Source organism: Temnothorax americanus, unplaced genomic scaffold (genome assembly GCF_048541705.1).
Source record: "Temnothorax americanus isolate GAGA-0224 unplaced genomic scaffold, ASM4854170v1 Scaffold1, whole genome shotgun sequence".
Lineage (NCBI taxonomy): Eukaryota > Metazoa > Arthropoda > Insecta > Hymenoptera > Formicidae > Temnothorax > Temnothorax americanus.
Genome location: NW_027509230.1, coordinates 3,995,930 through 4,009,779, shown reverse-complemented (window position 1 = coordinate 4,009,779; position 13,850 = coordinate 3,995,930). Strand labels below are relative to the sequence as shown.

Below are 13,850 nucleotides of genomic sequence, written 5' to 3'. Positions count from 1 at the left end.
AATTTTCTTTACATTATTTATCATTCAATCGTTACTGTATATATCCTCTTTATGTATGTATAAATTTCTACTGAAATTTGGATTAGTGGATAAATTGAGATAAGTAGAATGTATATATATATATCCAAATATTTCAGTAAAAATTTAATAAAAATGGAGCCGGCCCGATTCATCTTTCCATCTGGAGGGCGTAAGTAAAATAAATGCAAAAGGCATTGAAATTGTTATATCTGTATACCTTATTAGAGGTAAGGAATCTCCATTATTATAAATTTAGAGAAAATTTCCAATACGACATTCTAAACATGATATCTTATAGGAACTAGGATAATAATTACCATAATATTAGAAAAAGTATCAATTAACTTCGTTCTGAAAAAAACTAAAGATACGATTCTTTAACTCTAACTAAGGTATAGTTAAATCTACAGATATAGATTTCACGTTATGAAGTTTGACACGCACTTGAGACTCAAATATTGAAGCTCATGATGAAGCTGCTGATGATACCTGTCGCCTGTTTCACATTGAACTTTCGGTACAGGCTGCGCGGGGGCCGCCTCATATCGTCGAAACTAATAATTTTGCTTATATATATATATATATATATACACAAGACCATAAATTTATTATCACAGAAAATAATACTTGAGAAAAAGGTGTAACAATGTTTCCACAACAATAGTAACTACAGTATTAACTCATTTTTCTTATTTGTTAAAACGACGCAATTAACTCACGTGCCGTTTCCTTTTATCACGCTGTTCTTATCGTTAAGTGGAAGTGCAAGGATCACATGCGCATGGAATGCCGTTGAAAAACAACAGTTTTTCTCTTTTGAAATTTTATTTCGTATTATAATTGTCATCATTACATGTGTGAATCGCTACTTTTTGTACAGTATTATGTCAAAGTTATTTTGCCCAGGGTACATGTACCGATTGTCACAAATGCATTTTATCGCAGATATTTAAAAAAAAATCGCTATATATATCCGAAAGTTGATTGGTTGGTTGGTTATTTGGTTGGTCGGCTCAACGCGAAAATATCTTTGCCATAAATATGCATTCGTGATGTAAAAATAAACATTTATCATAAAAATAAGCATACAAAAATATATATATACTATATGATGTATAAGTGTATACATATAGGTATAAGATGTACTGATAGAACAGAATAACTTTGAACAGAGGGAACGTAATTACAAGGAGAATTAGAAAAACAATTACGCAACATAAAAACGCAAAATTTTTGGTCTCGTTTCCATCCATTGTTGAACACACAATGTTATAATTCAGCTTCGTTAACGCAAAAGAGATCGTATATACCGAACGACTATTATACCTAGTAGAATCCTATTTTCCAGACGATTATCATATATATAACGTGCATTTATATACCAAATCCCCGTATATTAATTATACATTCGCAAAATAAAGCGAAGATACCGTAATGTTGTTCCGTTTTAAAATTATTTCGGGTAAGTTATTCGAAAAACAAGAATTATATACAATATTACATTCTTTCTAATAATTATCCTTGAAATGTGGTTGCATGTGTGTATCTATTGTGTATAACTGCTAAGTTCAGCTCAGTGAAGCCGCTATGTTGCTGACGTTTAAAAATTATATAATTATAAAATTATACTCCTCTACGTGTGAATACGCTAATTTATTTTAAATAGACCTAATATATACAAAAAATATTTGCAGATAACTTAAATATATTTTAGACGTTAAAATGCAATTCCTGTACTGGTCTAATTAAGTTATTTACGTTTAAAAAGATTACGAAAGTATTATATACAGAGAATAAATAAAATAGCGTGAACACTTTGTAGTGTATTTCCCAGTTCGTATATGTTCACCATTATTTTACCCATCCCCTGTATGTGTGTATGTGTACACTGCCCGTCAACGATTCCTTTCCTGAGGTAAGGGGGGAAATACCAAAGTTCTAGTGATTTTAATAGAAACAACCAACAGCGTCTTTAGGCTTCTATGTTCCTCCCTTATCTCAGAATAGGACGGGTCGCTGACGAGTAGCGTACGTATACACCGAATATACACCGAATCTTTTCAAAATTTCTAATTTAATCGATTAGTCGATGCGTGGATATAAACATAGAATTTTTACTTTTAGGAACTCGATTCAATTATATAATTGTGGGCCACTTGTATATGATTGTTTCTTTTTACCTTAGGTTTGTTCGCGTCGCATACTCCAATAAACACCAAGAGCACTTGGATCACGGATAAAAGGTGGCGATTGGAGCAGATGAATTTTTGGAGCGCGTTGGAGTGATTAGGAGCATGGTGGGGCATGCGACGCGAACAAACCTTTTGTTACCTTGGTTTTACGTAGAATGACCAAGTCTGAGGCTTATTTGATGCAATAGCAATCTTATGTGAAAGAATAATGTAAATATACTTATAAATGTGCGCCAATGCAGCCATAAGAGCTACATCCTTTATGTATTCCTCGTTTCTTAATCTTAGATTTATTGGCCATATTACCTATATGAAATGATACACAACGTACATCAACAAATTCTTACGTCGCTTTAAACATAATAATTGTCCATTATTTCACTTAACGCTCGCAACGCTTCGCTTCATTTTATCCTTGTTATTTGTCAAACAAGGACGAATGATGCTCAGCGTTGTGAGCGCCAAATGGAACGTACCCTCTATCGACGGTCAAAAGCTTATCTCACGTTGCGAGATCCATAATAGCGATAGGTCGAGAGCCTTGAAACTGAACATTGCGTCAATTTTGTATTATCAACACTGGTTGATTTTTATCAACCGTACCCTGGTGTGTTTAGATTTGTTATGTGTAAGTTACAATATTTTACACTTATGGACAATAATGCGTTTAATAATTTGCGGTACATTAATATGTATAAACTACAACGAAGCATGTCTAATAGATTATAATAGAAATTAGGAAAAAAAACACAGGCTGATTAAACTAAATTTCTTCATTAATTTATAATAGAAAGGCTAATAAAGCCAGTCCACAAATATTCGACACAAAAATATTTGTATTAACATATATTGCTCTTCAATTTGCCACTAAGGTAGATTCAATACGAATCGAAACGTTTGGCGATTTTAGAAATAATGATACAAGATACCCGATAAACTTTGAGAAAGCTGAAGTGTGAAGGTAGATTGGCTCAAACTGAAAGGAAAAGTCATGTACCATTTTGCAAAAATCGCAATCATTATTGAGTAATGAATTCAACTATTTGAGCCAATGTACCTGTGAAAAACTGTAGACCAGACTATATTGATACAAATATTTGCGCGTCAAGAACCACGCGATTTGGACTTTATTGCCCTTCTCCTAGCTAAACTTACAGCGAATTTATGACAATTTATGGCCTTTCGTTTCTCTTTTGCACATAGACATTCAATTATACAGGCAAAATCATAAACTAAATGTTAAGATATTCGTTAACTTACACACATTTTTATGTATATATATATATGGTCTTATTCATCATTACTCATCATATAATACTAATGACTAGACTTCATGTCGTGTTGCTATTTGTACTCGTCCAATATGGTGCCGCTTTATCTTCATCTTACATCACAATGTTTTTTTTTTCCAGCAAATATGGAATTGGGGAAACAATATAAACTCGAAAACGTTCAAATAGCAACGTTCCGTTGCAGGTACAATCTATCTTTTCTGATTTTAACGACTTCCCGTATTTGCGTCGTTCGATAGTTAAAATATGAAAATTTGTGATATGCCATACGTGTTTTACACACCGACTAACAATTTTGCAATATCGATTATATAGCCATATATATGTATATATATTTGAATATAGGAACATCTATTACTTGTACAACGATTACAAAGTACATTCACGATTTGTTAGTATTATAACAGAATACGAGATAGAATTGTGGTCTTAATAGAAAATCCTTTCTATTGAGAACCACGATAACCGTGAAGTTAATGTTTCATTAACGAGAGTTTCAACATTGTATAGTTTGTACCTGCTGACCGGTATGCTACATGAGTCCTGTCATTCAGTTTTGTTTGAAAGTATCAGTCTTTATAATGATGATAAGTAGAAAATTTTACAAGCACGGAATCCGCAGATTATTTATCACATGGATAAAGACACTATGAGATGTACGCTTGTACAGTACGTTCAACAGGCTTACGACATACGCCGCATATTTTCATATTTTTCGCACACTCCGCACACGCCAATAAATGTCCGCACGGCATGAATACGATCCGTACTTCTCTACTGTAGCAAATTTTGCATGATCTTGCATCCTTGTCACATGGCTTATCACCTTGGACAGATTGTTCTTCGCTGCTAGCCTCTCCTGATACGGCACTTACTTCTGTAGTATGAGTTTCTTCAGAATAGATCGAATTTTGAGAGCTTCCGCTAGCAATACTCTCAGCATCATTATCTTTCTCAATTTTCTCACCCAATTTATTAATTGCAGACGGTATATTTTCCTGAAAAAATAAATAAATAAATAACTTTAAATGTGTTATTACACATTCAACATAATTAGTTTATTATTTTTTAAATACATGGGAATATTTATTACAAATATACAAATATTACAATTCTAATAACAATAAATATATTTTGTTAAATACTCACTGCTCCGACATACGTTCTCCCGGTAATGCTGCTTACAAATTCCGTCCCTTTAGTTAAAATCAGATAAGGACAGTATTCGAACCACTTGGCGTGCTCTACCCAGGGATCATCTTCTGGCTCCCAATCCCTTAATCCTCCACCACAGTGATAGCACAATGTTTGATCGCCACTTCCCGTGTAATAGAAACCAGCATTTGTCAGTGTCTCTTTAGTTTGCGACATTGCTTTAGGCCATCTGTCGAACGAGGCTAATCTCGCAGCATAACTGGCATATTCGGGATGCTTCGGTCTTGAGGCCATCCCTCTCAATTTAAAATTCACTCTTTCTTCTATCTCATCATGGTCTGGACCAGAGTAAGGCATATATATCGAACCATAAGGTCCACATACGTCCACTCCTTTAGGCACAGGTGCCGGAATCGCGTTAGGATCTGTACCGATCGGCACGTTGCCGCACGGAATATTACGAATAAACCTACACCTCCCAGACCATCGTTGGTGATCGGCCATCGGATTGTCATCCACCTGCCATTCGCATATTTCTATCTGGCATTCGAAACATTTTACCTTGTCGCTCTCTCCAGTATAATAAAAACCCGCGGCCGCGAGTTTCTCTGGCTTTATCCATAAACATGGCCAGTTTTTGAAGCTTTCCAACCGGGTGGATTCAAATCGATAATCGGCACAACCGATATCATCTGTTTCGTCGAAAAATAAGTGGGACGTTATTGGTGAACTGGGTGGCAAACGACTTTGAGGAATTGTGTAGTGTTCGACGCATCCAGTCATTTTCTTAATGTTTGTAAAGATGCCCTTGTGTGTGTGAACCTGTAAAGAAGAAATAAATATTATTAGATGCTTAAATTTAAATATAATAACAATTTTGTTATACTATTTGACGCAGAGTGGCAGCAAAAATTGAGTAGAATCTGCATTTGCGTCTACCAATAGTCAGATTGTGTTGGTAAAATACTAAACGTCACCTGTCCTACATTGAACTTTCGGTACGGGCTGCGTGGGCCGCCTCATATCGTCGAAACTAATAATTTTGCTTACAATATATATTTACAAGACTATTTTATTATTATAGAAAATAATACTTGAGAAAAAGCAGGTGTAACAATGTTTCCACGAAAATGGTAACTACATTATACATAATATTTGAACATTAATACATAATTTTAAAATATTCTTATAAAATATGATGCTACACATATAGTAACGAAGACATTATTGATATCAAACGGCCTGAATGGAAAGTTCAACGTGGGATCATGGCGGATTCATGCGTGGGCCACGTGAGGCGCACGTGACAAGAAGCGTCATATAGACACAATTGACGCCAATTTTCCAGAGATTTCCGATCGAGTTTGCCGACATACCGTGGACACTGCGGACAGTTCGTTTACCGGATGAAACCGCACAAATGTGTGCGCGGCAAGTACTACAGGTGAATGTCGACGAGCACGTGGTTTATTAGCGAGCAAAAAAATATGTAAGAAAAAATTTCAACTGTCATTCTCAGCGACGCTATTTTTCCCCGTGTGGAAAATACCACCTGCCCGCTCGCCTGATATATATTTTATATTAACGCGAACGAAATAAGAGAAGGAAAAAAAAAGGACCGAGAAAACTTACATCTAACCTGTAACCCATGTTCCGCATCGACAAACCGGGACTAATCGGAAGCGTGCGGGAGCGATCTCGTATCTCGTGATCGACTGAGAACTTAAGAGGGAGAACACGAACACGAACACGTTGTTGTCCACGTTGGAGTTTAGAGACTGGAGTGCGCAACCGCGTCAACGTCGCCATTAAAAATAATGCCTTGCCTTTTATACTATCGCGCGATTGCGGGCAAGATTTAAATCGCAAAAAAAATAATAATAATAATAATACAGCTTTGAGCTTTATCGCGTATGTGCAATTAAGCGCAGTAGCTTTTTATGGGCACGTGTGTAAAAATTGCACGTAAAGAAGTAAAAGCGTTCTCCAAACATTAATATTCTCGCTATTATTATTTCGGTTATCGTATATAGTTGCTTCTCAACTTTCGGCGTATTTCGCGAGTGAATGAACGTATCGGATTGTCAAAGCTGTCGCGTCATTTAAAAAAACGCATCATAAAATAAATGAATGACGACTCTCACTGCGTTCAGCGGATAAAGCAGCTTAATGAGCGCTCAGCGATTCTTTAACGTAATTATTGGTTCCTGCCTTTAACCCGTCACTGGATCTCATTATAAAGAAAAGAATCACGAGGCACCAAGCTGCTTTTTCTGTTAAATGCAGTTATTATTATTGCGCGATGTACGCCTTGAGCGAACGAATCTCGGACAATTTGAGCTACTAATTGTAAGGGCCAAAGCACAAGCTTTGGCGTATCCTGATTTGTCAGGTTGAGGACTACGGACTACGACCGTCGTATATATCGCTATGCCGCGTTGTGTGCTTTCGCGCGGAAATGGCGATAAGTTGGGGCCGCACTATTTCCAACGTCTGTTAACTTCTGATCGACTGTTAACTTTTCAGAGTAGTCGGTAGAAGTTGGCTATTTCGATAGTTAACGGTCGGTTAGAAGTTAGAAGTTGACGTTGGAAATAGTGGCCCCAAGTATTCTCTAAGAAATTCTTATTTAAAAACTATTATATTCTCATCATACAATATATCTGAGATATTCTTTCGCTCCCTTTCCGGTTCTCCTTTCTGGGCAAAAGGACCAATGAGGAGTACAAAAGACGCCAGCAGGTTTACGGATAAAAGAAAGCGTGCAGATATAAATGCCTCGGGAATGTGCCTGTCTAAATATTCACGCATCATGACCGTTGATCATTCGAGAAACGGCAACGCTGTCCTGAAGCAGGATGGAGATGATATTTCGCAGTTGAGCGAATAATGACAATAAAATAAATAATAATTTAACAATAATGAATAATACAAATGTGTAATTAATTTTACATTTTGCTCGTGATTCTTTTTTAAATATAATTACACGCGTGTGGAATATGTATTTCACACCTCAAACATTGCATCTCAATTTTAATTATTTTCTTCGATGATTTACAATTAAATACAATTCAATTTACAATTTAATTGATAACATTCTATATATTTTTTATAGTAGATAAAAATTAGCAAATGTGTTCGTTAATTGCGAGACAGTTTGTACGGCTTTCGATCGATAAAAAAGTTTTACTCGGTGAACGTATAGTGGATTTCTAAGGCTGGAATGTATTTTACATCGTATACGAGTAACGGAGGATTAATAATAATGATAAATAACAAAAGTAATGAATAATATAAATATATAATTAATAAAAACAAATGTAACAAATTTTTCGAACAACCAACAATCGTGACGCGCAAACATTCGGACTGAGAGGGGGCACACCAAATATGCCTCCGATATGCGTGCAAAATCGTTAAAAAACATTTTATGACTTCGCGTGTACATAATTTGTAGATCTACCCACGAACCCGCGTTGCTATATACATCGACGAGAAATTCGACTTCCCCGAGAAACTACCAACGCGCTTCAGAAGCAGGAGCACAGCTGTCAGCTGCGACACCGGGTATATGCAACGTTGCCGTAACCCACGGCCTCTATTTCTGTTCGTCTTATTACATTACACGGGAACGCGACGCGCGTACCCGGGCGGCGCGGCGGAGTGAATTGTAACGGTAGGAGCGCCTGGCAACGCGTGTGCCCCCCGTTCATCTTCGCTCCACTTCGTCGAGGTCCGGATTCCTCGTGAAGCGGTGATAAAGAAATATCTCCTGAATTTGTCGCAGAGCTCCGGCGAAATGAGAGAATATTTTCTCAAAAATAATGAAATACTCGACGAAAGTTCGAAGTTGAAAATATTTAAGAATTCTCAGGTTAAAACTGTTAAAAAGTATCGACAATCCGCGGTATGATTATTTACGAGAAATAAGTTCAGTCTGCGACAAGACGGCTCGAGTGCGTCGGGTCTCGTGGAAAGTTGCTACGGCCGTGTGTATTCGAGATCGCCACGTTCGCTGCTCGCTAACTTCGCACGGCTAGCGACAGCGTCTCGTTAAAGAGGAAACGCTTCGGTCACGACGACGCAGCGATACCGTGAAACCGAGTCATCCGCTGCATAGCTGACTCTGCCGCAGCTTAACCTTCGTTCGTCGCCCACCGCACGGGTGTCCCCCGCGTCCCGCTCCAGGGGCGCGTCTTTTCTCTCCTTATTTGTTGACGTCAAGGCGCGGCACGCGGCACGCGTGCTCAGATAGGGGACGCCGCCCGAAAAATCGAGACAACACCGTCGCGATATACAGGGTGTTGCGAAACTATCGAACAGTCCTAATCTGAAACGATCTTGATTATCTCTTGGCTAAGATTCGACTTAGACACCTGCGCGGAGATTTCTTTCTTATCCTCGGTATCTCGCGATCAGACTGATTCGAGCGCTTCGAATCGACCGTAACAAGATTATTTGTTATCGAGCCAGTCATCTTAAGACTTCGTTCGCCAGGAGCTCCCATGTTTTCTCAAAAAAAGTTTCCTCGTATCGCCGCGTTCTCGCTAATCGCGACTCGAGTCAGTCATCGCGAAAATCAATCCGCGGATCAAGCTGAGAGAATTAAATGCCACGAAGCCCGCGTTCGAACGTTTTGCAATGACATCTCCCGTATTGCAAATGACGCATTGAGACACGGTCGAAGTGCACGCTCGCGCATGCTACGCGCGGAGATACACTTATCGGCCGGAGAATTACAAAATGACGTCAGCGCGCAGCGCTCCGTTTCCTTTGGACTCTCGAGTCTTCTTTATTATTCCCGGCCGCGAGAGAGCTGGCAACAAGGCGCGACGGAAGCGTACAGTCGAAAGGCCGTCCGACAACAACCGATTTCGCCAACGTCGGTCGCGAGCTGTCGTCTCGTTGGCGCTCGGTCCAATTTCGTAATAAAAATATCCGCAAGACTCGAGATACGGAAAACGAGGCGAGTTAACGTACGTTCATTTTTCATCTTTACTTCGGAATGGATTCGAATTAAAAAGAAAAAAAAACTGCACACAAGTCCTCAATTCGGTTGACTATGATCGGTTAGATAGACATATAAATGAAATCCAGCACGCGGACCTTCCGCGTTGAAGACGTAGAAGTGAATGATCTAGACGCTACTAGATACCACTATCTTTCGTTAAATATTCTCTGCAATGACAAACAAGCTTATCGAAAGTCACACACACAACTCGAGCGTGATTATTAATCTTATCTCGTCTCGAAAAAAAAAAAAACCAGAATGAAATCGCAGCTCGATTCAGAAGCGCGGGTATAGCGTCTGAGAAGAGGCTTTTCTGGAAATCAAATACATGGCCGCAGGTCTGAACTGTAAGGACGCCAGAGATGCCAGACGGCAGACCGGACAGCACGCTAGCTACTCGATTCGGGAACGTACGGCCGTACGTTTTCGAATCGAGCAACGCGATTGGTCGAAATCCTACTGTTACGTTATACGGAAAGTGTGCGCGGCCAGCTGTAACAGTAGGGAGTGCTGTTTCAGTCTTCCATCTGGCATTACCGGCAAGGGCCCGGAATCAGACTTGCTCGACCTCCTTCTCGAATCATTTTCACGTAACTCGCATGCGAAATTCAATGCTTTTCAAATAGAAAGTCGCATACGAAAATCATTAGGGCAGGCTCGAGAATACGGTCCCAGAACACTCGTCGCGCCTCAGTTCGAGAACTTCTCTGTCGCCGCAAACCTGACCATTGCGTATATTTCGCGACCTTTCGCGTCGAAAGGTTCCGTTCGGTGTTCGGGCCCTTCAACGCGAAAGGTTTAAACCTCTCGTCGGACAGCCAAACTAAGTTTGCCGAAATTTTGGGAATGAGTCACAGAGGAGACAGGTATGCCCTCATAATTCGTCAAAACCTTTTGTAAAAGACAGACAGACAGACAGCAGACAGAGAGGGGGAGGGGGAGGGGGGGAAGAGAGGAGGAACGAAGAGAGAAGGATAAGAAACGCACATGTGACAACGTACAATTTTTTATACTCTATATTAGAAATTTGTGGTGCTGTGATTCTCATTTTAACGTTTACTTTTAATGATTTTTTTAATAGAATCTGATATAAAAATTAACATCTTAATTAGCTATCAGCTATTAATTAATTCTTACATCCGATTACTCATCGATATAAATCAAGTGTACATTATATACGATAAATTTAATAACAGTTTGTTCTGTAATAGCTGAATTTTTGAATTTACAAAATTTGTAGCAGACGCTTTCAAAATCTGTTCTCGACAGATTGGCTATGCGGATGTAAAAAAAATTTGATTCTACATTTCCTTATTTTCTCATGTGGAATCGTTCTTCTCGCTTTTACCACCAGTTTTCTGAGACACCGCATAGGTATCAAGTATCATCTATCGCATTTTAAGTGCGAAAAATATAGCGTGGAATAGCTACAAAGATCGACATGCGTGATCCGAGAGTTTCAAGTTTCCTTTTCTCTTTCATAAAATTCTTTGCTCGCCAGATGGTTTCGGCAGTGCCCGACATTTTACGACTCTTCCAACATATTCCGATTTCGCATCCCGTTTGCAAAAAATTCGTGTGGTCAATCTTAGTAGAAATAATTTTGAGGTCTCTTATTTTTCGCGAACTCTGTCGATCAAGAATCTTATGGTAAAAAAAAAAAAAAAACAATTATTTTCAGATCTGATTCCAAGGGGATGTTGACGTAACTCGTTTCAAGTTCTCCCCGCTACTTTCTCTAAAGATCCCTCTAACGCCGATTACCATTTTTTTCCCTTTCTTTTTTTTTTTCCAATTTTTTTCCCCCCCCCCCCCCCACCCGTTAGTTACATCGCCACGCTTTCCGCTAACGCAGGACCCGCCCAACAAATGTTAGACGATAAACGACGCCGCGCGGAACACACTGCGTCAAAAGGTGCCCGATAAAGAGGTAGGGAGAGGGAGGGGAAGAGCGGAGAGGGGAGAGAGGGGAGCGGCAGACGGAGGAAAGGATGTAGTAAACAAACAGGGCGAATCGTATTAATCGTATTTTCAAGCGTTCGTCAGTTATTTGCGGTCAACTCCCCCTTATCGAATCCACGCTATTTTAAATATTTCAGCCTGTTTTAGCCTCGCGTGTGAACAAATACGTGACCCCGCTACGCTCGCGTGAAAGCGTCGGGCCGTCGGGCGAGCATCCGGACAGATGGTAAGAGCCGAGAGGAGATACGCGACAGGAAGGGGGGGAAAAAAATAGATAGAAAATCTCTGGCGTTTCTTACGAGGAAAGATTTATTGAGGAAAGTGCGACGCGCGAGGTGGTGCGTGAGGCAGAAGAAACGTACCCGAATCGATTTTGGACGACCGGATTGCTGTGAGCGGCGACGCTTGCTTTGGCCTTTCCGCGCAGCTGGCTCCGCCACGCGCGCGCACGGCTTTGTTCCGTCGATCGGGTCTCTGCCTCGGTTATGCCGTTTCGGTGTTGCGTTGTTAAGAATCGAGCGGGTTTACGCGTTCGACGTTCGCTGCTCGTCGCCCGCGAGGATGACAAGGCTTCTCGCACGGTTACGACACAGTGGAACGCGTACGACGCTTCACGTGTATGCTCGGACGTCACGATCGCTCGCAACTCGCAACTCGCCACAACTCGCGCTACTCGGCTCGGTTCCGTGTGGAGTCTCACAAAGCCGCGGTCCGTACTACCACGTACTACAGGCGCGTACAATCGCACTATACTATAGAATGGAACGTAGGAACACAGCATGGGGCCGAGACGGCTTCCCTCTCTCCCTACTCCCTAGTCTCCCTTCTCCGTTCGAGGCCAACGTACGCGCCAACGCCAACGCCGCAACGAGAACGAGTCGACGCGATGCCACGGCTGGCCCCCGCTGACGGCGCGGCGGTGGCAAAAAAGATATTCCAATGTTCCATTCCTCTCCACTCCCTCCAGTGCCTTCCACCTCGGTATAGGGGGATTAGGGAATATGCTGGGGAATCTCACGGAACCCGTCTGTGCGCAGTGCCGCAGTAACGTACCGTGGTTTCTATACGTTCTCTCTCAGCCCCCCTTCCATCTATACATTCTCTTCAATTCTCTTCCGCCGCTTCATCGCTGCTGCGGGCTGCGGGTGCGGGCTGCCTTCAGCCGCGATGCCGCGAGCGACGTGGGGAGTGGGGGTGGGGAGTCGCGGAACGTGGCTGAACCGGATAAAGGCTCTTGCACCTCGCGTTCCCACGGAAAGAAATTTTTACCCTTCTACATTCCTTACCCTTCCCTCTGCCCATGATTTTCGCAAATATATATATATATATATATATATATATATATATATATATGTATGCATTATTTTACTTTTATTTTTAATATCTATGAAGCATATGTATGAAATATACGACGAACTTTTTATCGCGCATCTTGATATATCGACTGCGGATGGAATTGACGAATTTTTACACGTTCTATTTTAGAGTCTTTAGTTTGATTTTACCTCAAGTTTCGTTCTCGACGTGGCTTATAATTTTATACCTTGAGGGGACTTTGCCGCAAGTCCAGTTGCTGTGCGAAACTCGTTCACAGAAGGGTGATACGCAACGATATCGTGTAATTAGTTAACTCTGTCCCCCGACGCCATTTTTATAACGGCACGTTTATGTGCCACTTGGTTATATTTATTCCTCATCAAAGTGTAAAATAAGATTTTTTTATTTTCCTCCTCCAAAAAATCATAGCTCGTGACAGACACCAAAAATCTGACACGCTCTCAAACGTCGCACTCCTGGAAAGCTGCCTTGGAGATTTCTGGAAATTCCTAGAGGCGTTAATGTCGAAGATGAATAAGCAAAATGATATTATCTTTGATCCCTGGAAGAGGGATTTAAAGGACAGGGATTAGAGGGAATGTCTCTATTCATCGTGGCGCGCCAGCGAGAAGTTACGGCACTGATGGACGATGGACCGACTACGGTCCAGCCGTCTGGCCGTCCGACGCGGCGCCCGGCGTCGGGTCTGGGTATCTATTCTTGAATTCGTTTCATGAATAATAATTTCAAGAATAGGTACCCTGGCATTAATTGTTAACTGTACTGGCATTCACTCACATTCGTTCACGCGCGCTAACACGAGCGATGCGAGACGAGGCTGAGGGAAATATAACAACGTGCGCTAAAGCCTATCGGTGCGATTCCAAAAGGTGTCTCGAG

At 40.7% G+C, this 13,850-nt stretch overlaps 1 protein-coding gene across 2 annotated transcripts; it reads right to left on the bottom strand.

The window, feature by feature from the left end:
- Positions 1-827: 827 nt before the first annotated feature.
- On the bottom strand, positions 828-12,505 carry LOC143903479 (baculoviral IAP repeat-containing protein 7-B-like). 2 transcript variants are annotated; one of them, XM_077417194.1, is made up of 3 exons: positions 11,996-12,505; positions 4,655-5,482; positions 828-4,503 (listed from the first exon to the last, which is right to left on the bottom strand). In XM_077417194.1, the coding sequence occupies exons 2-3, from the start codon at positions 5,441-5,443 to the stop codon at positions 4,153-4,155; spliced, it is 1,140 nt and encodes a 379-aa protein (XP_077273320.1). In that variant the 5' UTR covers positions 5,444-5,482; positions 11,996-12,505; the 3' UTR covers positions 828-4,152. The 2 variants fall into 2 exon arrangements, with proteins under 2 accessions (XP_077273320.1, XP_077273263.1); XM_077417137.1 differs by lacking the exon at positions 11,996-12,505 and adding an exon at positions 6,293-6,440.
- Between the last annotated feature and the right edge of the window lie 1,345 nt (positions 12,506-13,850).